Genomic DNA, 25,913 nt, shown 5'->3' on the forward strand with positions numbered 1-25,913 from the left:
CAAGTAATACAGGTGTGTTAATTCTCACCTCTGTTGCTCTTGCTAGTAAGATTATCTGGTGCTATAGTAGCTGATCTCTCTTTCAGAACCAATTGAAGTGAGGATTACTGGAGAGCACAGAGGCAGGCAGGCGGAGTGAGGGAGAGCAATCAAAGTCATTTGGGAATGTTTGAGTGTCCCCCCAGTAACAACACTTGAAATGAGAAAAAGCCATTCCATCAAGCCTACCAGTCATGTTTTAGGATTTCTGACTGTGCCACCACAGAGGGGGGAACCTTGGTGTAATATCCGTTTACATGTTACTATTGAGCTAAACTTAGCTCCCAATGAGTTAAATTCACAGGACTGCAGGGCTGGGAGATGTTGATTAAGATTCACATGGGGTGTCTGAATCAGAGTGCTGTCAGCCAATGAAAGATTGTTTGACATTCTAGTTATTGTCTACACTGATTGCTGCAGGAACAATATTATTCATTTGAACTCAAAGGGTCATTGCCAAGTTAGGCACATGGAGGAAGGAGCATAAGTAGTTACATTTGACAAAAAGCTGACATTGAAGTCAGGCTGACTGAAGTAAAGACAGGAGAGATTGCCCTGGGCTGAAGGCCAGAATACAGAGGGGTTATTCTGTTTAAGTCAAATAAGGTGATCCACTAATGTGGGGATGGTAGTTTGTTCATTATTTTGTATTATTATGCAAAGATAAGTTGCATTTTTTGAAATAAGTGAAGCTGATCATAATAGTTGTTCTGTATGTTCACTCATTGTGAAATAAAGCAGCTTAGTGATTCATATCAAGTCTTGTCTCACCAAGTGTTTGCTTGGTCCACCCTCAGAGAGATTGAAGAAACTCACGTGTGAAAGACATGAATATCCAATTCAAATCAGAAGAGGGTACTATTGTTACGCTCCTGGGATACAGTGTGGTACAAGTAGATATAGGGTAGTGTGAATCAACTCCTATAAAGTAAGATGTTGAAACTGTATGCAGAAGTGACTAGCACCACTGAACTCAAGAATGTATCTATGGCAAACCTGAATTTGTAACACTGCTAAGTTCTGTATAAATACTCCCTGATCCCCATAAGTAATCAAGCAAAAACAATCATACCCTAACATGACTCATCACCTTCAGGAAAGGAGGAGAGAAAATTGAAAAAAACCTAGTCTGCTGATTTTTAAAAATGTATTCATGAGATGTGGATGGCCAGCATTTATTGCCCATCCCTAATTGCCCTTGAGAAAGTGGTGGTGAGCTGCCACCTTGAACAGCTGTAGTCTGTGTGGTGAAGGTACTCCTGCAGTGCTGACTTTGTTGTAGCAGTTTGGTACAACTGAGTGGCTTGATAGGCCATTTCAGAGGGTAGTTAAGAATCAACCACATTGGTATGGGTCTGAAGTTACTTATAGGCCAGACCGAGTAAGAACAGCAGATTTCCTTCCCTAAAGGACCTTAGTGAACCAGTTGGGTTTTTCCAACAATCCAGTAGTTTCATGGTCACCATTATTGAGACTAGCTTTTTAATTCCAGATTTATTTAATTTACTGAATTTAAATTCCCCATCAGCTGTGGTGGGATTTGAACTCATGTATCTCCAGATTATTAGTCTAGGCCTCTGGATTGCTAGTCCAGTAATATAACCACTATGCGACCATACCCCTATTATGGTGTGGAGATGCCGGTGTTGGACTGGGGTGAACAAATAGCTGTTGGACTATAACCTGGTGTTGTGTGACTTCTTACATTTGTTTACCCCTATTATTGATGTTTCTGATGGGATTCCACTAACTGATCAGGAGCAATGCAATACAGCAGTTCCAAAACTAACATTTATAAAATGTGATCATTTAAATGTATGCAATTAAATTGCTATTTACAACAACACGTTGATGAAGAAGAAGATGGCAAGGTTTTGTAAGCATATAAAATCAAACTGAGGAGGCTGTTGGCTAACGGAGATCAGATTGTACTAGTGTTTGTGCTAAGTGAAAGACCTTTTATTTTCTAATACGACTTTGTGTAACATCTTGTCAGATAATCTAAGGTTATTTTTCCAGGAATAGAGATTGATCAGCAGGTATAGACACTGAACTGCAATAACACTGGGAATCAGCACAAAGGTTTAGACTATTTGGTTATGAGCTATTTACTAGTGACTAGATGAATGCATTCAGCACTGAATCAGTAGAATCAATTACCCAGGGCAGGGGAATCTAACTCCATCCCCTTTTAATTATACCTCAGAAAGGGACATTTGCTACTTTGACTGTTACTTGCTAGCCACTCTAACAATCATTTGCCTTTTCATCCAATTTCAGCTCAATATGTGGTAGAGAAGAACAAAATAAATCGTTTAAAATATATCAATGCACTAAATTAAACAATCAGTGACCCTGTTTACGTGATTTATTGAGTAGCATCATATATTTTGTTGTTTGTTTTTCTTGTTTAATGATCTAATTAACAGATGCAATGGCAAAGCATTGTTTAAATGCAATTTAATTATCTGCATCTGGCTATCTGTTAAAAAATTCCAAAGAGCCTAGGATTACATGGCATTGACAGACCTATAAACGAATTACTGAACTAATGGACATACTAGGGCTAGACCATCGTCATTCAGTCCCCAGATTCATGTATGTACCAGATGGTTGGAAATTGTAGAACAACAGCTCTTTTTTTTAAAAATCGGCTGGGATTTTTTTGTTGCTATTTGTTCAATAGATTTAATCTAGTCAACGCAGAAAGTGGCATGAGTGACTTAATGTAATTGGGAGCATGGTGGCTTCGGCTAGTCGTGGGACTCAGTTAAAAATAGAAACAACACCTAGGGAGTAATTTTCCGAGTGTGCCCCAGTGGTAGAGAAGTTCGGCTACTGCCAGCACATATTGGACAATCGCAGGCAGTGCGCTCATAGTTTTTTTTTACCATGTACTGGCAGGGTTCCCTGTCAGCAGCCTGTGCTTGGGTTTACCCAGTTTACCCAAAGCACACAACCCGTGGAAATAAATCTTTTGATTCTGATTCCGTGGTCAGGGTTAGTTACATTTAAAATTAACCTGCTTTTACAAGTGGCAGAATTGGTATATTAGACTGCTTTGCAATGACTGCTTTCATTTACTTTGCTTTTAGTAATACAGATGTGCACACCGTGGCCTCGTTACTCAAGCTGTATCTGCGGGAGCTGCCAGAGCCCGTCGTCCCCTACGCCAAATATGATGAGTTCCTCTCATGTGCCAAACTCTTCACCAAAGAACAAGAGAGTGTAAGAATTTTACCTCAACTGTCTGAAATTTAATAAACCTGAGACTGTGTTTACATTAAAATTAATTTAAGCTTCTCTTTGGACTGCTCTCACTCTCGCTCTATGCCGATATAACTGTATGTTTATCTACAGCAGTGTTGTCCAATAAATTAATCACTGGCAACATGTGGCTAATTGGGAATCCAGAAGTGGATAATTGCATTTTTGATTAGTAAATAAAAAATGAGTAATAGACACCGTCATTGGGCATGTGATCTCAATACTCATATTCGCATGGTGTGTGCATGTGCACCTTAGCCTTTCTGTGTGTTTGTTGATAAAATGGTAAGATGAAATGCAGAGTGTGTGCGTGTTTTTTAATTGTTGTGTGTGCTTTACTTCCTTGGTTACTGATTATTGGTTATCTGCTAAAATAATGTGTAGCACAGTCATAACGGACTTCAGCACTATGGAAACACCAGCATCATTGTATGGAGAGGGGAGCTGTCATTGTGGCCAACATGACCAATCAGAAAAACCCCTCCAAGCCAGCAGAAGAAAGCAAACCCAGTCAATAACAAGCAGCTACAACAGGGCACATCATGGCAAAGGCCAAGCAGCATCCAATTGCATTCTGGGTGGTGAGCAGGGACGGGTCTGGCACGCCTTGCTGTGTGAATCAGCATTCTCAGAATTACTCTGAGGAAGTTAAAGTACCGCTCGCAACTGCTGACAGAAGCCTAAAACATAAGAACATAAGAAATAGGAGCTGGAGTAGGCCATTTGGCCCTTCAAGCCTGCTCCGCCATTCAACAAGATCATGGCTGATCTTCTACCTCAACTCCACCTTCCTGCACTATCCCCATATCCCTTAATTCCCTTCGTTCCCAAAAATTTATTGACCTCTGTCTTGCATATACTCAATGACTGAGCTCTCTGGGGTAGAGAATTCCAAAGATTCACAACCCTTTGAGTGAAGAAATTCCTCCTCCTCTCAGTCTTAAATGGCCGATCCCTTATTCAGAGACTGTGACCCCATGTTCTAGATTCCCCAGCCAGGGGAAACATTTTCTCAGCATTAACCCTGTCAAGCCCCTTAAGAATTTTATATGTTTCAATTAGATCACCTCTCATTCTTCTAAACTCTAAGGAATATAGGCCTAGTCTACTCAATCTCTCCTCATAGAGCAATCCCCTCATCCCAGGAACCAGCCTAGTGAACCTTCGCTGCACTCCCTCTAAGGCAAGTATGTCTTTCCTTAGGTAAGGAGACCAGAACTGTACACAGTGCTCCAGGTGTGGCCTCACCAATGCCCTGTATAATTGTAGTAAGACTTCTTTACTCTTATACTCTAATCTCTTTGTAACAAAAACTAACATACCATTTTTTTTCCTAATTGCTTGTTGTACCTGCAAGTTAACTTTCTGTGATTCATGTACAAGGACACCCAGGTCCCTCTGAGTGCAAACATTTCCTAGTATCTCACCATTCAAAAAATATTCTGTTTTTCCTACCAAAGTGGATAACGTCACACTTCCCCACATTGTATTCCATTTGCCATGTTCTTGCCCACTCAGTCAACCTGTCTAAATCTCTCGGCAGCCTCTTTGCATCCTCCTCGCAGCTTAGTTTCCCACCTAACTTGAATCATCAGCAAACTTGGATATATTGCACTCAGTCCCTTCATCTAAGTCATTAATATAGATTGTAAATAGCTGAGGCCCAAGCACTGATCCTTGCGGTAGCCTACTAGTTACAGCCTACCAACCCGAAAAAGTCCCATTTACTCCTACTCTCTATTTTCTGTCCATTAACCAATCCTCAATCCATGCTAATATATTACCCCAATACCATGAGTCCTAATTTTGTATAATAACCTCTTCTGTGGCACCTTATTGAATGCTTTTTGAAAATCCAAGTACACTACCTCCACTGGTTCCCCCTTATCCATCCTATTAGTTACATCTTCAAAAAACTCTAACAGATTTGTCAAACATGATTTCCCTTTCATAAAACCATCATAATCATAATCATAATCATAATCAACTTTATTGTCATTGTTAGTGCACAAGTGCAGTACAACGAAATGTAGGCTTGCGGCTCCCGAGAGTGTACATTTAGATTAAGACATTTAAACATTCAACATTCATTTGGCTTGTAATACATTAACATAAACATAACCATAATAAACTATGTTGACCCTGCCTAATCATATTACGACTTTCTAAGTACCCTGTTACCAAGTCCCTAATAATAGATTCTAGCATTTTGCCTACTACTGATGTCAGACTAACTGGCCTATAGTTCCCCATTTTTTCTCTTCCTCCTTTCTTAAATAGCGGGGTTATGTTTGCTACCTTCCAATCCTTGGGGACTGTTCTAGAATCTAGGGAATTCTGGAAGATTAATACCAGTGCATCCACTATCTCTGCAGCTACCTCTTTTAAAACCCTAGGATGCAGGTCGTCAGGTCTAGGGGATTTGTCACCACTTAGTCCCATTAATTTCTCCAGTACTATGGGCTGCATTTTCATTGTGGAGGCGGGTAGGAGGCGGGACTACAACTTTCGGGGTTGTAGTCCCGCCTCCATCGAGTTCTAGCCAACCCTCACGATTTTGACTTGATTGACCATGATGAGCCCGCCCAGCGGGCTCAGCAGGCCAATTAAGGGTCACCTGGCAACAGGTGATGTCACAGATTGATATTTCATCTGTCAAGACCTTTTGACAGATGAAATATCAGTGTTTCACAGCTGTTTGAAGCTGTCAAACACTGACAATCTGTACTCTAAGTTAATTCCTTCCTCTCAGGATGATTTAGAGATCTCCCCGGAACAGAAAGCTGAATGCTGCAATTTTTGACAGATCGCGGCCATTCTGCTTTCTGTGCCGGTGAGATGAGGGACTCCCGAGACCTGAAGGAAGGAAGGCTGTAAAGGTAAGTAAAACTTCTTTAAACACTTTAAACACACCAAACACACTTACTTCTGCACTCATGCACCCATCACTCACCTGAACACCGGACATCTTGACCACTCCAAGCCCATCAGCCCGACGGCCCGCCTCGCTAACTTGGCGTGGTTTGGAGCTGTCGGGAATCCCACACTTCAGCTATGAAAATAGGGATTAGACTAAAAACTGCCTGTTAACTACCTGTTAACAGGCAGTTAATTGACACTAATCCCCTTCCCGCCTCAGGGAGGCGGGTCCCAGGTCGGGTCAGGTACCCGCCTCCTTTGAAACTGGCATGGAGGCAGGTTGGGGGCAGGATGGGTTCATGCCCCCTCCGATTTGGGGATTTTAACTCCCCACAAGCCTCCAATCCCGCCTCCACGGCTCAATGAAAATCCTGCCCTATGTCTTTACTTATACTGATTTCTTTAAGTTCCTCATTCTCTCCAGACCCTTGGTTCCCCATTATTTCCAGAATGCTTTTTGTGTCTTCTACCGTGAAGACAGATACAAAGGGCTGGATTTTGTCAATGGGGAGCTTTTGGAGGCGGGACTCCCACTTTTTGGGTTGTAGTCCCGCCTCCATCGACATGTGGCCAACCCACACTATTTTCCCTTGATTGCCCAGCGGGCTCAGCAGGCCAATTAAGGGACACCTGGTTACTGGTGACGTCAACGATTGACATTTCATCTGTCAAGAGCTTTTGACAGATCAAAAATCAGCGTTTGACAGCCCTGTGAAGCTGTCCAACACTGACAATCTGTCTTCTAACTTAAGTCCTTCTACTCAGACTCAGTTAGAGATCTCTCCAGACCAGAAAGCAGAGGCTGCAGCTTTTGACAGTTCAGCGGCCATTCTGCTTTCTGTGCCGGTGAGCTGAGGGAGTCCCGAGAACTAAAGGAAGGAAGCCTGCAGGAGAAAGTAAAGGTAAGTAAAACTTATTAAAACACTTTACATTAACCTCACACATTTACCTCTGCACACATGCACCCATCACTCACCTGCACAATGGACATCTCGACCCCTCCAACCCCTGCAGACCCACGGTCCGCCTCGCTAACTTGGCGTGGTTCAGAGCCATCGGGAAGCCCACACTTCAGGGCTAAAAACAGGGATTAGGCAAAAAACTGCCTGTTAACTACCTGTTAACAGGCAGTTAATTGGCATTAATCCCCTTCCCGCCTCGGGGTGGCGGCTCTCAGCACAGGTCGGGTCCCCGCCTCCTGGGACATTGGCACGGAGGCGGGTTGGGGGGCGAGATGAGTTCCTGCCCCCCGATTCTGCAAATTTTCCCACCACTCCCGCCTCCAAACCCGCCTCCTCAGGGCTTGGAAAATTGAGCCAAAAGTATTTGTTTAATATCTCTGCCATTTCCTTATTGCCCATTATAATTTCTCCTGTCTCTGCCTTTAATGGGTCCATATTTACTTTCATTAATCTCTTCCTATTTACATCCCTATAGAAACGTTTACAATCTGTTTTTATGTCACTTGCTAATTTACTCACATTCTTTCTTCTCTTTCCTCATCAATTTCTTGGTCCTCCTTTGCTGACTTCTAAAATCCTCCCAATCCTCAGGCTCACTATTCTTTCTGGCAACATTATAAGCCTCTTCCTTTGATCTAATACTAACTTTAACTTCTCGTGTTAGCCACAGTTGAACCACTTTTCCTATGGGGCTTTTGTGCCTTAAATGAATGTATAATTATTTAAATTATGTATTAATTCTTTAAATGCTAGCCATTGCTTGTCTATTGTCATACCTTTTAATGTAGTTTCCCAATCTACCTTAGCCAACTCGCCCCTAATACCTACATAGTTTGCTTTGTTTAGATTGAAGACCCTAGTTTCGGATTTACTAAATCACTTTCAAACTCAATGTAAAATTCTATCATATTATGGTCACTCTTCCCTAAAGGCCCCTTTACTACAAGGTTATTAATTAACCCTTTCTCATTGTGGAATACTAGATCTAAAATAGCCTGTTCCCTAGTTGGTTCCCCAACATACTGATCTAGAAAACTAACTTGTATACAATCCATGAATTTGTTCTCCACACTATTACTGCAAATTTGGTTTGCCCAGTCTAGTTGTAGATTAAAGTCCCCCATGATTACTGTATTACCCTCGCTATATGCTGCACTAAGATGTGCTGCGTCATACAGATACCTGGCAGAATTCCAAACTTTGGTGAAAGAGAAAGATTGCAAAGTTTTGTACTGAATGGTAGTAGATTTTTGCTAAATAAATATACACATGTGAAGTATATTTACCTGTATTGTGTCTAATACATTTTCCAGATAAAAATAGTGTATTTGGTTAAAACAGTGTCGCCGTAATCATACCTGTGGCTAGTCAGTGATTTCTATTGGACAACACTGATCTACAGATGTAAAAATGCTGCAAGTGCTATAAATGTTAAATATAAACAGAAAATGCTGCAGGTCAGTCAGCATCTGAAATGTAAAAATGTAAACATTTCTAGTATGACATCTTCAGCACAAAGGATTCAGATCAATAGTCACTTGAAACGGTAACCTTGCTTTCACTCTCAAGCGTTGATTGTCTGACTGGATTTCCATACTCTTCTATGTTTATTAAATATTATTACATTATTTTCCACATGTATGTATGTATATAACTAGCTGGAGTACCCGGCGGTGCGGAGGGTTGTTTGAGGGCATGTTGTTGTTGGAAGAGCGAGAGAGAGAAACTGGGGGGAGAAGAGAGAGACTGGGGGGAGAAGAGAGAGACGGGGGGCAAGAGAGAGAGAGAGACTGGTGGATTTAGTTCGGGATTAGCCTGGAGAGAGAGGGGGGGAAGGAGCGCCTCAGGCCTGGCCCGATCGACCCCTGCGAAGGAAGGAAGAAAGGAAGAAGGTGAGCTCTCCCTCCCTGTCCCACCCCCTCACTCTTTCCCTTCCTCAACCTCTCTCTCTCTCTCTCCCTGCCCCTGTCTCTCCCTGCTTTACTCTCTCTCCCTCCCTCCCCTCCCCTCTCCCTCCCTGCCCCTCTCCTCACCCCCCTCCTCTCCCTCCCCCTCTCCTCTCCCTCCCCTCTCCTCTCCCTCCCCCTCTCCTCTCCCTCCCCCTCTCCTCTCCCTCGCCCTCTCCTCTCCCTCCCCCTCTCCTCTCCCTCACCCTCTCCTCTCCCTCCCCCTCTCCTCTCCCTGCCCCTCTCCTCACCCTCCCTCCCCCTCTCCTCTCCTCTCCCTCTCTCCCCCTCTCCTCTCCCTCCCTCCCCCTCCTCTCCTCTCCCCCCTCTCCCTCCCCCCTTCTCCTCTCCCTCCCCCACCTCTCCCTCCCCCTCCTCTCCCTCCCCCCTCCTCTCCTCTCCCCCCCTCCACTCCCTCCCCCCTCCACTCCCTCCCCCCTCCACTCCCTCTCCCCTCCACTCCCTCTCCCCCCTCCTCCCTCCTCTCCCTCTCCCCCCTCCTCTCCCTCTCCCCCCTCCCCCCTCCTCTCCCTCCCCCTCCTCTCCTCCTCTCCCTCCCCCTCCTCTCCTCTCCCTCCCCCTTCCTCTCCTCTCCCTCCCCCCCTCCTCTCCTCTCCCCTCCCCCCTCCGCTCCTCTCCCCTCCCCCCTCCCCTCCTCTCCCCTCCCCTCCTCTCCCCACCCTCCCCCCTTCCCTCCCTCCCTCCCTCCTCTCCCCTCCCTCCCCTCCTCTCCTCTCCCCTCCCTCCCCCCCTCTCCTCTCCCCTCCCTCTCCCCTCCCTCCCCCCCTCTCCTCTCCCCTCCCTCCCCCCCTCTCCTCTCCCCTCCCTCCCCCCCTCTCCTCTCCCCTCCCTCCCCCTCTCCTCTCCCTTCCCTCCCCCCTCTCTGCTCCCCTCCCTCCCCTCTCCCCTCCCTCCCCCCTCTCCTCTCCCTCCCCCTCCCTCCCCTCCTCTCCTCTCCCCTCCCTCTCCCTCCCCTCCTCTCCCTCCCTCCTCTCCCCTCCCTCCTCCCTCCTCCCCCCTCCTCTCCCCTCCCTCCCCCCTCCTCTCCCCTCCCTCCCTCTCCCCTCCCCTCCCTCCTCTCCTCTCCCCTCCCTCCCTCCCCCCCCTCCCTCCTCTCCTCTCTCTCCCTCCCCCCTCTCCTCTCCCTCCTCCCTCCTCTCCCTCCCCCTCTCCTCTCCCTCCCCCTCCTCTCCCTCCCCCCTCCTCTCCCTCCTCTCCCTCCCCCCCTCCTCTCCCCTCCCCCCTCCTCTCCCCTCCCCCCTCCTCTCCCCTCCCTCCAGCTCTCCCCTCCCTCCCCCCTCTCCCCTCCCTCCCCCCTCTCCTCTCCCTCCCCCCCTCCCCTCTCCCCTCCCTCCCCCCTCTCCTCCCTCCCCCCTCTCCCTCCCCTCCCTCCCCCCCTCTCCTCTCCCTGCCCCCCCTCTCCTCTCCCCTCCCTGCCCCCTCTCCCCTCCCTCCCCCTCTCCACTCCCCTCCCTCCCCCCTCTCCTCTCCCCTCCCTGCCCCCTCTCCTCTCCCCTCCCTCCACTCCCCTCCCTCCCCCCTATCCGCTCCCCTCCCTCCCCTCTCCTCTACCTCCCCCTCTCCTCTCCCTCCCCCCTCTCCTCTCCCTCCCCCTGTCTCTCTCTGATTTCCTCTCTGTCCCTCCCTCCACCTCTCTCTCTGCCCAGACGCGGTGAGCCGAAGCCTCCGTGTGTGGATCAGCGCCTCAGGGCCAGCCGGTGCGCAGCCTAGCGCATGAGGCCCGGCCGGACTCACCTTAGCTCAGGTCGCGCTCCGGGCCGACGTTGACACGTGCGCTGACTCCCGCCCCGCCAGCCTTTACTAAGATGGCGGCGATGGCTACGCTCGGCTCAGTCCCGCGCCGCCAGCCTTTACCAAGATGGCGACGATCGCGGGGTGGGACGGGCGGTGCCCAGCTCGGGCGTGGCTGGCGAGGAGAGTTCGAGGCCTGAGGCCTGCAGGCAGCTCATCCACCGCCGAGGGGGGGGAAGCCCGAGTCCCCTTTGCAAAAGGATTTTTTTTTCTTTTAAAAGCAACTTTTTTTTGCTGGAAATCTATATTTACACGCAGAAAGTGGGAAAAAGAAATCAATAGTTAGGAATCAAGATGGTGGCAACTCACCTCAGCTCAGAAGGATTAGGCCCGCCCACACACGCAATGAAACGCCCCCCATGATGCACCGATTGGTCAACCATCAGGTTAATCCGCTGTACGATTGGTCAACCATCACGTCACTCAACGCTAATGAGTGGAATGTTGCCGTTTTTTGAAACTTTTTTGTATACTGTCCGAACAATTTTTGTCTGACCAAAAAGTAAATATGCCTATTAGAGTCCCCTAATGATAAGCTTTCTTTTGATATAACATATGTGTAGGTACGCTCTATAACTTTTGATTGTATAGCCGGACAGACAGAAAGACAAACAGACAGAAAGACAGACAGACCAACCATTTTTTATATATATGGAGGGCAATTTTGGGGCTGGTGGATGTGTGGGCCGGGAGCCTGAGACTGGATTTGGGTTGTCGGCAGTTTCCAGGGCTTTTTTGGGCCTGGTGGATGTGTGGGCCGGGAGCCTGGGACTGGATTTGGGCTGTCGGCAGTTGGAGAAGCCTAGGCCTGTTTTGCACTGTTTTTTAACCTAAACATTTCTAGCTTTTAATACCTTCAAAGATGAAAGTTAAAGTACTTATAAAACATTTTTGGTAAATCTTATTTTTTTTTAAAAAGAAACTGACCTGGATTACCAAAGGTTTGAGCTGCCCTGGCTGCTGTATAATGGTTGACAGATCCCTGAGATGAAAACGATTAGTCCCGCCCACACACACACCGATTGGTCAACCATCAGGTGACTGAACTGTAGGATTGGTCAATCATGACGGCACAGGATTGGTCGACCTTGACGTCAGTCAATGCTAATGAGTGGAATTTTGAAGGTTTTTTGTATAATGTGCGAACAATTTTTGTCCGACCAAAAAGTAAATATGCTTATGACCGTTCCGGAATCGAAAGCTTTCTTTTGATGTAACGCACGTGTAGGTACGCTCTATAACTTGAGAGTGTATAGCCGGACAGACAGACAGATAGAAGTACCGCTTTTATATATAGATAAATAAATAATATAATGATATATAAATTTGCAGATCTATTGATCCATGCAGTCACATAGCTACCATCTATCTAGCTATTCACACCACCAAAGTCTCCTCAGCAGTGCTATTGAGAAGTGGTGCTGCCCCAGACGCTGCCCGGGTTTTATGACTGGATCTTAAAGTAAGCTAGTAATGCTATCAGGCGTGCATTACAGAAAATACTTATTTTTTTAAAAGCCCCATACATACAGAAATATTTGAATATCTTGGCACACATCTAATATCGTATGATTTCAAATTTATTTCATTTAAAGTATTTTCATGATAGAATGAGTCATGACTTCAAAAAGTGTTCAATTAAACTTAGACAATAAGTTTCATATCCCTCTGAATATATCTAAATGTTCTCAGCCTCTCAGTCGTCAGATCCTGCTCATTGTCTGCCACCATTGTAAGAACGTAAGAAACTACAGAACATGAAAATACTACTTGGTCCATCAAGACCGTTCCTTCCACAAACTATATACAAACTACAACAAAAGCAGAATACTGTGGATGCTGGAAATCTGAAATAAAAACAAAAATTACTGGAAATACTCAGCAGGTCAGGCAGCATCTGTGGAGAGAGAAACACAGTTAAGGGGCTAGATTTTTGGGGAGCCGTCAGACGGGGTTTCAGGCATGTGGGGGGGGGGAAATCCCGACTTTGGGGGTCCCGACACCATCCCGCCCAAAACCCCACCCCACGTAAGTTTCAGGGGCGGTGGGTACCTGCCCCGCACTGGGACCCACCGAAACCAGGCGGGAAGGGATTAGTGCTAATTAACTGCCTGTTAACAGGTAGTTAATAGGCAGTTTTTAGCCTAATCCCCATTTTGAGGGGTTTCGTGTGGGTTTACCGACGGCTCCAAACCATGCCAGGTTAGAGCAGTGGGTCGTCGGGTTGAATGAGTTGGAGGGGTCGCGATGTCGGCGCTCAGGTGAGTGATGGGTGCATGAGTGTGTTTGGTGTGTCTAAAGTGTGTAAAGAACTTTTACTTACCTTAACAGCCTTTCTTCCTGTAGCCGTCGGGAGCGCAGCACTCAGCCGGAACTGAAAGCTGAACGGCTGCGATCTGTCAAAAGTGACAGCCTGCAGCTTTTAGTGCTGCTGAGAATTCTAAATGACTCTGCGCAGAAGGACTCATCTTAGAAATCAGACTGTCAGTGTTTGACAGCTTCAAACAGCTGTAAAACACTGATATTTTATCTGTCAGAAATCTTGACAGATGAAATTGCAGTCTGTGACGTCACCTGTTGCCGGGTGGCCCTTAATTGGCCTGCTGAGCCCACTGGGCGGGCTCAAAAAGGTCAATCAAGGGAAAATCGCGCGGATTGGCCGGACGTCGAAGTAGGCGGGTCAGAATCCCGAAAGGGGAAGTCCCGCCTTCTTCCCGACAGGTTCGACAAAATCGACCCCAACGTTTCAGGTTGATTACCTTTTGTCAGAATTGGAAAAAGTTAGAGACATAACAGGTTTTAAGCAAGTACAGAGGCAGAGAAAGTGGGAGGGGAGGAAAGAACAAAAGGGAAGGTCTGTGATAGGGTGGAAGGCAGGAGTGATTAAATGACAAAAGGGATGATGGTGCAAGGCAAAGGAGATGGTAATGGGAGAAGTAAAGAAACAATAGATGGGCCTATAAGAGGTGTAAATGGGAATAGAAGAATCATCAACAGCTGCCGTCTGAATAAATGGGGGCAGAGGTTATGATCTGGAATTTTTGAACTCAGTGTTGAGTCCAGAAGGCTGTAAAGTGCCTAATCAAAATATGAGGTGCTGCTCCTCGAGCTTACGTTGAGCTTCATTGGAACAGTGTAGGAGGCCGAGGACAGAGAGGTCAGAGTGGGAGCGGAGAATTAAAGTGACAGGCGACCAGAAGTTCGGGGTCATGTTTGTAGACTGAACAGAGGTGTTCTGCAAAGCAATCACCCAATCTGCGTTTGGTTTCCCCAATGTAGAGCAGACCGCATCATGAGCAGCGAATACAGTATACTAAATTGAAAGAAGTACAAGTAAATCGCTGTTTCACCTGAAAGGAGTGTTTGGGGCCCTGGACAGTGGGAAGGGAGGAGGTAAAAGGGCAGGTGTTGCATCTTCTGCACTTGCATGGGAAAGTGGCATGATGAGGGGAGGGGGTGTTGGGGTGATTGAGGAATGGACCAGGGGTGTCGCAGAGGGAATGGTCCCTTCGGACTGCTGAAAGGGGAGGGTCGGGGAGGGGAAGATGTGTTTGGTGGTGGGATCATGCAATCAGGCCTTGTTGGCTAAATAAACATGTCCCTGAAAAACAAATTTTAATTTTGTGAAGTGTCAAATTTGCCCATTATGATAAAACTACAATTTTTAAGAAAAGGAAGAAAATTATATATTTTTAAAGTTTGTTCATACTGTATTTATTTCAGGTTTACCTTATCCCCATATGAGAGCCCCAATCTTTGTTTAGCTCTCTGTAACATTTTTTAAAACTCAGGATAAAAGCAGGTTCTCATTTCCTGCTTCACTGTCTGTGAAAATTCTGCAATGTGATTGGCTGCTTAGACAACTTGCTGACGTCACAGCAGAGCATGCTAGGGATTCCCCATTATATTGCACTGAAATCACTTCCGCATCAAAAAAGGCAAATTTCTCGTCACATAGATCGCGCAATCTTTGCGGACAACTTTCTTCGGGGCCAGTGGTGAACACCTTTGCTTCGCCGTGGACCGCAAATTCTGGGCCATAGTCTTTTACTATGCTCTGAATGTACAAAAACAAGTCATGCTACAAATGATAAAACAGAAGGCATGTGACGTCAACGACGTGTCTAAATGGAATTCATGAGAAGAACTGAAGTGCAGGTCCTATTGCTGCCATGTTTGTAAAATTGATTTATAATAGGTGTACTTATCCAAGTTCTGAAAGCACAAGTTTAATGCTGGATACCAAATCCAACAAGTTATAGCTTCAGAGAGCACTTTGAGTGGTTTTCTCATAGCTTTTCTTCATTTCTTTCAGGGGATGAAAGAACTAATTAAACAAATGAAGACCCTCCCTCCAGTCAACTTCAACTTGCTAAAGTACATCTGCAGGTAAACTCTTGGGGGTTGATGTGGAAGGATTGCAGTATTGCTCAGTGCCCATTCTTTCTGACACAGTGCCAAATATGTACTATTAAGCCACTGAATCCAAAATTAGCACACTTAAGTCAGAGGTCTGATGGTACAGCAATGTCATGCCAGAGTCAGTATGACAGCTGCAATCCACATAGTAGCCTAGAAATGGACACATCACATGGCAAAACTGTTTTATCTCTTTAACACATAAATCCAGGTTTACTTGAGCTCGCAAATTCATGTGGTTAAATAGATTTAAGTGTCTAGTAACCTGCATGACTGCCAGCCCAAGTGACAGGGCGTAACTGGCCACACAGACTGAGTGCTAAGGTTTCCCTGAAATTCAGAGCAGTACTGCACATGCAAGATGTGTACATACCTGAGCATGAACAATGGTGCTCCAAGTTTTGGAGTGAAATAGAGTGTCACTACTAAAAGTAGGTACAGCTTTGCCAGTGCAGGAGAATTTTTTAATATTCTCAGGATCTGGTCAATGTTGGTAAGCCCTAATTCTCTTGAAGGAGGTGGTGGTGGATGTTCTTTTTGAACTTCTGCCTCATAGTAATCATTTTTATAACTGAGTGGCTTATTAGGCACTTCAGAGGATTAAGAGCCAACCACAGTGGCGTAGACTCCTCTGTAGGCCAGACCAGGAGTAGCAGATTCCCTTCCCTGAAGGACATTAGTGAACCAGTTGGGTTTTTATTACAGTCTGGCAGCTTTCGTGATCATTTTTTTCTTGGTGCCAGCTTGCAAATTACTAGATTTATTGAATTCAATTTCATAACTTGTCATAACGGGATTTGTATTTATGACAGTGGTTTGCTAGTCCAGTACCATAAACATTACACTGTGGCGGAGACCACATAGGGACAATAACACAATTCACTATGTATAGCCAATGTTGTTATATGTACGTACTGGGTTGGGTTATCGGGGCAGAGTCCCTTTAAGAGCGTCGGTAGCGTGATGACGTCATGCGTCGGTAGCGTGATGATGTCATAGCCCTGCAACGAGGCTGAGACTCTCAGTCCTCATGGAGAGTGAATAAAGTAACACGCGCTTTGCCTTTGCTGCAACAAAAGTCTTAGAGCCTGTTGATTTCTAGCGACTCCAACAACACAATCATCATATCTACTAAATGACATCATTCAATGTGCCTTATCCACTCTGATGCACAAGACTACCTTTATTCAGCATTAGAAATTCACAGGAGGTCACTTATTATCGACACTGTTCAATGAAATAGCAAACAGCTGATTTTCCATGGAAGTTCTCACACTTTGGTGGAAAATCCAGAGAAACCCCAGGGAAATGGCGCCAAGACTGTTAACGCCATTTCTCTGGGGTTTCCGCTGAAGTTACAGTGGACGAGCAGGAGAACCTTAGCGGAAATTCAACCCCAAAGGGATATTTAGCAATGAAAGGTTGGAACCCCTGCTAACTGGCAATATCTTTTCAGCTTAGGTTGAAGGTAATGCTTAGTCCTGAGGCTGAAGGTAATGCTTAGGTTGAAAATAATGCTTAGGTTGAAGGTAATGCTTAGGTTGAAGGTAATGCTTAGTCCTGAAGCGGAAACTGATCCCATGCATTTGACAATGTTGATGGCCCACTTCATGTAAGTAGAGAATACAAAGCAGTGCTGCACCATTGGCACATACGGCACTTTTCACATGCCAGAGAAACTTTCTGTTATGCCACAGTGCATGTGACAGGCAGCAGGAAGTAGCTAACACCAATTCAGTACTCTTTCTAAATCCTGATTGATTAATTATTCTTTCACAGGTTCTTGGATGAGGTCCAGTCTCACTCAGATGTAAATAAAATGAGCGTTCAGAATCTGGGCACGGTGTTTGGTCCAAATATACTGCGTCCAAAGGTTGAAGATCCTGTTACTATTATGGAAGGTAATTTTTGAAATCTGCACTTTGGATTTGTTTTGCTAATTTTTTTTATGGCTTACTGTATCTGCATGTATTTTCAAGCTTGTCCTTATTTTCCATCTTCGGGTGGTTACAACTGTATTGTAATGTGGCCATTCATAATTCCAACCATGGCTCTCCAACTGGGTCTACCATTATATGTTGTTCTGGAGAAGGATCTGTGGAGGCTTTAGAGGGAGTGACATTTATAGTTAGAAAGTCACGCTGCATCCTCCCTTACCCAAAGAGTTGTGTGTATAGACCAAGGCGCACCTACCTTGACAGGCCAGAGGAGATTTACCTTAATAGGCTATGAGGAAGGGAGTAACAGAACTATGCAGTCTCCTGGACCCAGACCTTCAGACACAGACCAGTTCCAGCTCAGGGATGCCTCTGCCATTAGCTGTCAAAGCCCCCCATGCTTGGAACATTTATATCTTTGCTTTCTCTCAAGCAATAGCAGAGGATAGCTGCGAAATGTCACAACAAGCAGTGCACTGAGGCTTCAAACAGGTGACAAATGCCTTGTTTGCAAGGGCAATCTCGTCATTTATTTCCTCATGGAAACCAGCCAGCAAAATGGGCTGCATATAGTGACACCATGATCCCCAGCTAGAATGGAGATGATTGGGTGATTCCCCTGTCAATCACGCCTGGAGACCACACTTGCTGTAAGTGACTGGGATTAATTTTACACATATAATTTGTATGTAACTTTGCTCCACTCACTGCATTTTGCTGGTGAAATAACCCTGATTTTTTATCGGGAGTCTTTGCTGTTGTTTCGGTTATGAGTTCTGTTTGCTGTAGTGCACCGTTTAAATAAACTCTGTATGTTGTTTGCTGAGTAAATAGACTTTGTTTCTTGTAAAATAGACTGTTTGGTGTGAATCCTGGCATAAGTCCTGCCCCACCTCCAACTCATTGGCTGACACAGTGGTGTCAATAGACACAGTGAGCAAAATTAGATAATTGCACATTTACCCATATGGCAGGTTATGCCTACACTTTCCACCTCCAATCCCACCCATTCATGAACAGAAGGGCACCACTCCATTAATGTGCAGCTGGTCTGTGACCATTTGTACAGAATCATGTACATTAATATATCCTACTCTGGTGGTTATCATGTGTCCTTAAGTTGATGAAAATCAATGATGTCACCATTATTTGAAGGGCCAGGAAGACTGCATGGATCAGTGCTTGGGAGCCAAGGTTAGCCTCCTCAGCCGTGGCTCATGATCCTCTTGAGATAGCCCAAGAAAGACCTGAAGAGACTTTGAAATGAGGCCAAACCACCCACCTGGACCATGGTGGGTCAGACTATCAGGATATTGAAGCAAAGGTTCCAATGACTTGATAGATCATGGGAGGGGGGAGTGTTGCAATAGAATCCAATGAAGATCTCCAAGATCATGGAGATCCATTGCCTTTTGCTCCATGTCACCCAAAGTGGCTTTGCATGGAGCAGGAGAAAGAAAAGGCTCAGCTGTCAACCGTGACAGGAGCTGAAGAAAGTTGTGAATCCACACTAGGTTGCATAACGTATTGTATGTAGTAATATGTTGGAACACAATAATGGGAACTTTCATCTCGCTGCTGTGCTGAAAGTGGGGCGGTAGCAGGACCGAAATTGTGGGGCACAGAACCACCAACTTGGCGCTGGTTGCCTGCCTGTCACAACTTTTGGGTGGACCTCGATTAAGACATCCAGTGCTCTCACCGGAAACAGGCGGGGTCTAATGAATTGCCAAGACCCCAACATCAATTTCATCTCTGCTACCACTAGTTCCTGATATTGCCCACAACGCTGTCCAGTACAAGTCGGAAGGGGGTCATTTCCAATTATATTTAAAGGGATCATCAGCTGATGTCAGATAAAGTGCTGGAAGATTTTGGGAAACATTTTGCTTATATTATATTGTGGGTTTTTTGCTACTTAGACAAATTCAAAGTGCTTATAGTGGCTGTAGAATATTCTGAACTCCATCCTGGCTAGAGGAGAAGGAGCAACAGCAGCAAGATGAAGGAGAAAACAGAATTGCAGCATCAGAAAGAGAAAACAGACGGAGGCGTGCTTGCAGGAATTCTTATCCTCCCAACAGAGGACAACAAACCTGCGCATAATGAGGCTGCACTTCTCTGGAGCAGCGGTCACAGACCTATGTCGCCTCCTGTGAAATGATTTGCAACCAAATGCCACAGTTAGCTCAGTAATGCCTGTTGCAAGCAAGGTCGCTGCAGCCCTCAACTTCTTAGCTTTCGGCTCCTTCCAGGCTGCCACAGGGGATATCAGTTACATTGTGGCGACACGCCACCACTGGACACAATCCGCTCACGGCGGTACGGACAGTTTAAGCAGACGCCCCCAACCGGGGGCCCTTTCCTCCAGCAACTTGTTTCCCACAGGGACAGGCTGCCGGGAGCACTTCCTGTCTGGGGAGTATTTAAGTCAGGCGCGGGCTCTTCCAGTTCATGTTTTGCCATGAGGCTGAAATAAAAAGCTGTTCTGTTTTACTAGCTCTGGTCTCGACTCCCACGTTTGCCGCGGTATCTCAACACTGGTGACCCCGACGCTCAGGACGAATCCTAAGCTAGCATGGCGGATACAAACGCAGTCACGGTTAAATTACCAGACTTTTGGGAAAACTTGGCCGAAGCCTGGTTCGTTCAAGCCGAGTCCAGATTCCGGCAGAAAGGCATCACAGGCGACACCACGAAGTACGACTACCTCATCTCCTCGCTCACGTACGCTACCGTCCCCAAAGTTTGGGCAGCGCTGCAGGACCCACCACAGACTGGCAAGTACGAACATCTGAAGGCTGCGCTCCTTAAAAAATTTCAAACGTCCTCTTACCAGCGCCACTGCCAACTCCTTGACCTCCCCGGTCTCGGTGACGCTTCACCATCAGACCTGCTTTCCCACATGCTGTCCCTCGCGGACGACAAGCCCCCCGGCGCCCTCTTTCGCACGCTTTTCATTCGGCAGCTTCCCGCCAGCATCCGCCTACTCATTGTGGAGTCCGGCTCCACGGACCTAAATGACATAGCAGAAAAGGCCGACCGGCTGCTCTCTGCACAGTCCGCGCGCGACGTCACGCCCGACCTCGCGGCAACGACCACACGGTCTCCCCGGCCCACCAGGCCCGCCCGCCCTACCACTCCGGGCCACTGTTACTACCACACCCATTTTGGCACTAAGGCCCAACGCTGCACGCCACCGTGTACCTTCAATTCCCCCCCCGCACCGGCCCCCGCGATGGCCGTGGGGCAAAAGGGGCCTCTACTGTACGTCACTGACGACAGAACCAACCGCCGATTTCTGTGCGACACGGGCCCAGCACAGCATCACCCCCGCCTCCGCCCTCGAAATCCAATGCGGCACACGAGGTATCACGCTGGCCGCCGCCAATGGCTCGGACATCCGCACATATGGCACCCGCATGGTCACGCTCGACCTCGCGGGCCGCCGCTACCGCTGGGAGTTCCTCACCGCCGAGGTCCTCTGCCCACTCATCGGCGCCGACTTCCTACGCGCCCACGGCCTCCTTGTCGACATTCCGAGGCACCGCCTCGTCGACGCCAACAGTATGGCCACCATCCCCGGCGCCTTTACCCCGGACCGTTCGGCCGACCTGACGACCTACTGCCTCGCCAGGGCCGTGGACGACTACTCGGCACTCCTAGCTGAGTTTCCCGCCCTCACCAACCTGACCTTTTCGGCCAAAGCCGCCAAACACGGGGTGGAGCACTATATCCCCACCACCGGCCCTCCAGTTTCTGCCCACGCCCGCAGGCTCAACCCGGCCAAGCTGGAAATTGCGCGGGCCGAGTTCACCACCATGGAACAACTCGGCATCATCCGCCGCTCCAGCAGCCCCTGGGCCTCGCCCCTCCACATCGCCCCTAAGCCCGGCGGAGGCTGGCGCCCTTGTGGGGACTACCGCCGCCTTAACGACGCCACCACCCCCGACCGATACCCGGTGCCTCACCTCCAGGACTTCTCGGCCCGACTGGCCGGACGAACCGTCTTTTCCAAAGTCGACCTGGTGCGCGGTTACCACCAAGTCCCCGTACACCCCGCGGACATCCCCAAAATGGCCGTCATCACCCCATTCGGCCTGTTCGAGTTCCTGAGGATGCCCTTCGGCCTCAAGAATGCAGCCCAGGCTTTCCAGCGCCTTATGGACTCGGTCCTGCGGGACCTGAACTTCCTATTCGTCTATCTAGATGACATTCTCGTGGCCAGCTCCTCCAAACAGGAACACCTCGAACACCTTCGCGTCCTGTTCGGGCGCCTAGCCCAACACGGGCTCATCCTCAGCCCGGCGAAGTGCCAATTCGGCCTAACCAAGATCGATTTTCTCGGTCACCACATCACCCCTGCTGGGGCAGTCCCCCTGCCCAACAAGGTGCAGGCCGTCCAGCAGTTCCCCCGCCCCACAACCATCAAGGGCCTCCAGGAGTTCCTTGGGATGGTGAACTTCTACAACAAGTTCATCCCCAGAGCCGCAGCCCTCATGAAGCCCCTATACGACTCCCTCTGAGGTAAATCCGGCAAGATGGCCGTAGCCTGGACCACTGACACGTCAGCCGCCTTCGATGCCACCAAAAACGCGCTCGCCGACGCCACTCTGCTCGCGCACCCAAGGGCCGACGCCCGGGTCGCGCTCACCACCGACGCCTCCGACCACGCGGTCGGGGCCGTGTTCGAGCAGTGGGTTAATGGCGCGTGGCAGCCACTTGCCTTCTACAGCCGCCAACTGCGCCCCCCGGAGGTCAAATACTCCACTTTCGACCGCGAGCTTCTCGCGCTCCACCTGGCGGTCCGCCATTTCAGGTTCCTCCTGGAAGGCTGCCCCTTCACCGCGTACGTGGACCACAAGCCACTCACATACGCGATGGCCAAGCACACCGAACCCTGGTCCGCTCGGCAGCAACGCCAGCTCGCGGCCGTGTCCGAGTTTACCACGGACATCCAGCATGTCTCCGGTAGAGACAACGTTGTCGCCGACTGCCTTTCCCGTCCCGCCATCTGCGCGAATCACCTCGCGGTCGACTACGCGCAACTAGCAGCGGCCCAGCTCACGGATCCAGACCTCTTCTCGGCGGCTACCAGCCTGCCAGGGCTACGCCTAGCCAAGGTCGCGCACGGGCCCGAAGCCACGGCAGTTACTTGCGACATCACACTCAGCCAACCCAGGCCGGTCGTCCCTGAAACCTGGCGCCGCCGCGTCTTCGACGCGCTCCATGGGCTCTCCCACCCGGGTTCCCGCGCGTCCGTCAAACTCCTCTCCCAGCGTTTCGTCTGGCGCGGCCTCAGCAGAGATGTTCGGACTTGGGCCACCTCCTGCATCGCCTGCCAACGGGCTAAGGTACAACAGCATACCCTTCGAGGTACCCAGCCGCCGCTTCGACCACGTACACGTCGACATCGTCGGGCCCCTGCCGCCATCGCAAGGCCAGACTTATCTCCTCACGATGGTCGACCGCTACACACGCTGGCCTGAGGCAGTGCCGCTGACCTCCACCACCACAGCCGACATCGCCAGGGCGTTCATTAACACCTGGGTAGTGAGGTTCGGCGTACCGGCCGACATAACCTCCGACAGAGGCGCCCAGTTCACCTCCGAACTCTGGACGGCCACAGCACGCAACCTCGGTGTGACGCTCCACCGAACCACGGCGTACCACCCGCAGGCCAACGGGCTTTGTGAACACTTCCACCGGTCACTCAAGGCCTCACTCCGCGCCGGCCTGCAGGACAGTACCTGGACTGACCGCCTACCGTGGGTACTACTAGGCCTACGCACCGCGGTCAAAGAAGACCTCCAGTCCTTGGCAGCGGAGTTAGTCTACGGACAACCGCTGCGCGTCCCAGGCGAATTCCTTCCGGAGGCTACCACGCCTTGGTCGGCCGACCAGCAACAGCTCAACTTTTTCTCTTCCGCTCAGCAGTTCGCCCCACTTCCGGTCAACCGACACGGCGAACTTGCACCTCACGTTCCGCCAAATTTACAGCAGGCGCGCTTCGTCTTCGTGCGACACGACGCGCACCACGGACCCCTGCGACCCCCGTACGATGGACCGTACGAAGTACTACAAACCGGGGACAAGGTCTTCAAGCTGCGACTCGGCGACAGGGTCGAGACAGTCTCCATCGACCGGCTCAAACCAGCACACACAGAACCAGGGGAACAGGTCCCCGTGGCCCGGCCTCCAACTAGAGGCCGTCCCGCCAGCAAGCCAGCACAGCCAGCGGCGAACCGCCAGGCCCCGCCAACTAGACCGGCGATCACGCAGAGCCGCTGCGGCAGAACCATCAGACCACCATCACGACTCGTCCACTCCTAAGCGGATTCTGGGGGGAGCTCTGTGGCGACACGCCACCACTGGACACAATCCGCTCACGGCGGTACGGACAGTTTAAGCAGACGCCCCCAACCGGGGGCCCTTTCCTCCAGCAACTTGTTTCCCACAGGGACAGGCTGCCGGGAGCACTTCCTGTCTGGGGAGTATTTAAGTCAGGCGCGGGCTCTTCCAGTTCCTGTTTTGCCATGAGGCTGAAATAAAAAGCTGTTCTGTTTCTCGACTCCCACGTTTGCCGCGGTATCTCAACAACATCAACTAATCTGCAGTTCAAGGTAACTGATGCCATGTTTGCTAGTGCAAGCACTTTCATTACTTTCCCTCTAAACATCCAGAAGCAGCAGGATAGGGATCTGGAATTTGCTCAGATTGCAGGCTTCCCCCAGTTCAGGGTGTTATTGACTGCACCCACATCAACCTGCAGGCTCCTTCAGGGCCTTCATGAATTGCGAGGGCTTCCTCGCCATCAATGTGCAACTGGTGTGTGATGACCAGCAGTCTGTGCCTGTGCCTCCTTTCCTGGAAAATGTCACGTGCTTTTAAATGGGGGCAATCCTCCATCTTCCCACTCTTTTCCCCTGTAAAGCAAATGGGAGGCTGGTTGACAAAAGCTAATCTCTGCACATTTGGCTCATGACCCCTCAGAAATCTGCACTCAACAGTCGGAAGTATGCTACAATCAGATGCATGGCTAATCTAGAGTCCTCATCAAGGAGACCATTGGAGTCCTCAACCAACAACTCCCTTGCCTGGACAGGCTTCTTGCAGTACAGCCCACAAACTGGGTCCCGTATGATGGTGGTTTCCTGTATGCTGCATAACTTTGCTCTGCAACAGGGACAACACATGAAGCCACCATTGGACAAGAACCTTCAACATGATAAGTGAAAGGACACTGATGTTGTACAGGATGGTGAGGAAGCAGGAGGGCTACAACACCAGCCTGCAGCCAGAGCTCTTCGACAGCAACTCATTGAAGTGCACTTCATCTGAACAATACCTGCTCCCCTGCATTAACAGTCAGGTCTAATATTCCTCCCAGTGCTTACACCCTGAAATAAACTGCATCTGCTCAAAGACCAACACTGATATTCATGCAACTAACATTGCTGCATCACCAGCTACTACAGAAACACACCCCGCCCATAAAGATTTTAGAAATGGATATAATTTTCATGCATTATACAAATGTCTACACATTAATTATCCCCCTGGTGCCTGTCCTGAGGGCTGTCACATCTACTCCAGTGCTCTACAAGTTGCTTCTCCAATGACCACTACATGGGAGGTTCATGGCTTCCATGGCTCAGCCAAGGGCTCTAGAGAAGCTTGTGTCTGGTGACCTCTAGGAGCTTGGGTCTGGGAAGGCCCATCTGTAGACTGCAGTAACTTGTGGCTGCTGGGACATTCTGGCCAGCTGGCTTTCTAGCACCAGGATGAGCATTGATTGAAGAGGTCATGAGGGCCCTGATATGCTGTCATCCTGAGAGAAAGAAACATGTTCCATTCCTATTGCATGACTGTCCCTGCTGTTGGGCTTATTGGTACTGTTGAAGGGTTTTCAGGATGTCTGAGGAAGCTTAATATAGTGTGCGTGATGAGAGGAAGAAGCAGCAGGTGTGACCAGCAATGGGAAGTAGTTGTGGGGGCAGTAGCCGGTTTTGAGGGTATGAATGTAAACAGAAGTAATTGCAGAGAAATGTCACGTTCTGATTGGAGGATAGGTATGGGAAGCAAGGTAGAGAAGGATTGATACGCTGGGTTAAAGTAGAGTCATGTAGGGCTATGCAGAGAGTAAGAGAGATGTGAATAGGTTTCATAACTTGGCGTCGTGGTGAGGTCATTAAATGTTGTCTGGCACTGCAGCCACATCCTGGGATGAATGCTTATGGCATTTATTTGCTCTGCCACCTCTCTCCATTGCTGCTGAGGAATTTGTCTGGGCATCTTTGCACAACAGACATGAAGAGGACCTCCTTCCTCCTGCTGACTTGCTCTATGTGCACCTCCACTGCAGCATCAGAAAATCAGGGAGGTCTGGTTGAAGTCATGCTGCAGAAAATTGCCGTCTGCTAGCCACCATTGAGAAATACCCCTCCCCTTTAAGGAAGTGCAGGCTGCCTTTAAATAACCGCCACCCTGCTGGATTCACCACCCTCCAAATTGGCGTGCTGCCTTTAAGGAATGCAGTGAGTGCGGGCAGATCGCCAATTGCATTTAAATTAGGCTTGGCCACCAAAATGGCAGGGGGCCCCCACCGACTG

The 25,913-nt window shown here is 48.8% G+C and overlaps 1 protein-coding gene across 7 annotated transcripts in view; it reads left to right on the forward strand.

Annotated features, from left to right (window-relative positions):
• Nucleotides 1–25,913, forward strand: part of arhgap24 (Rho GTPase activating protein 24) — a 730,398-nt gene that overhangs the window by 673,478 nt on the left and 31,007 nt on the right. For all 7 annotated transcript variants that reach the window (XM_085963615.1, XM_085963657.1, XM_085963627.1 and 4 more), the window contains 3 exons: nt 3,135–3,267; nt 15,261–15,334; nt 17,144–17,265. In XM_085963615.1, the coding sequence (XP_085819741.1) occupies nt 3,135–3,267; nt 15,261–15,334; nt 17,144–17,265 (329 nt within the window). The remainder of the gene's footprint in view (nt 1–3,134; nt 3,268–15,260; nt 15,335–17,143; nt 17,266–25,913) is intronic.

This window comes from Somniosus microcephalus, chromosome 2 (genome assembly GCF_052327205.1).
Source record: "Somniosus microcephalus isolate GS21.2 chromosome 2, FLI_Smic_1.0, whole genome shotgun sequence".
NCBI classification, from domain to species: domain Eukaryota; kingdom Metazoa; phylum Chordata; class Chondrichthyes; order Squaliformes; family Somniosidae; genus Somniosus; species Somniosus microcephalus.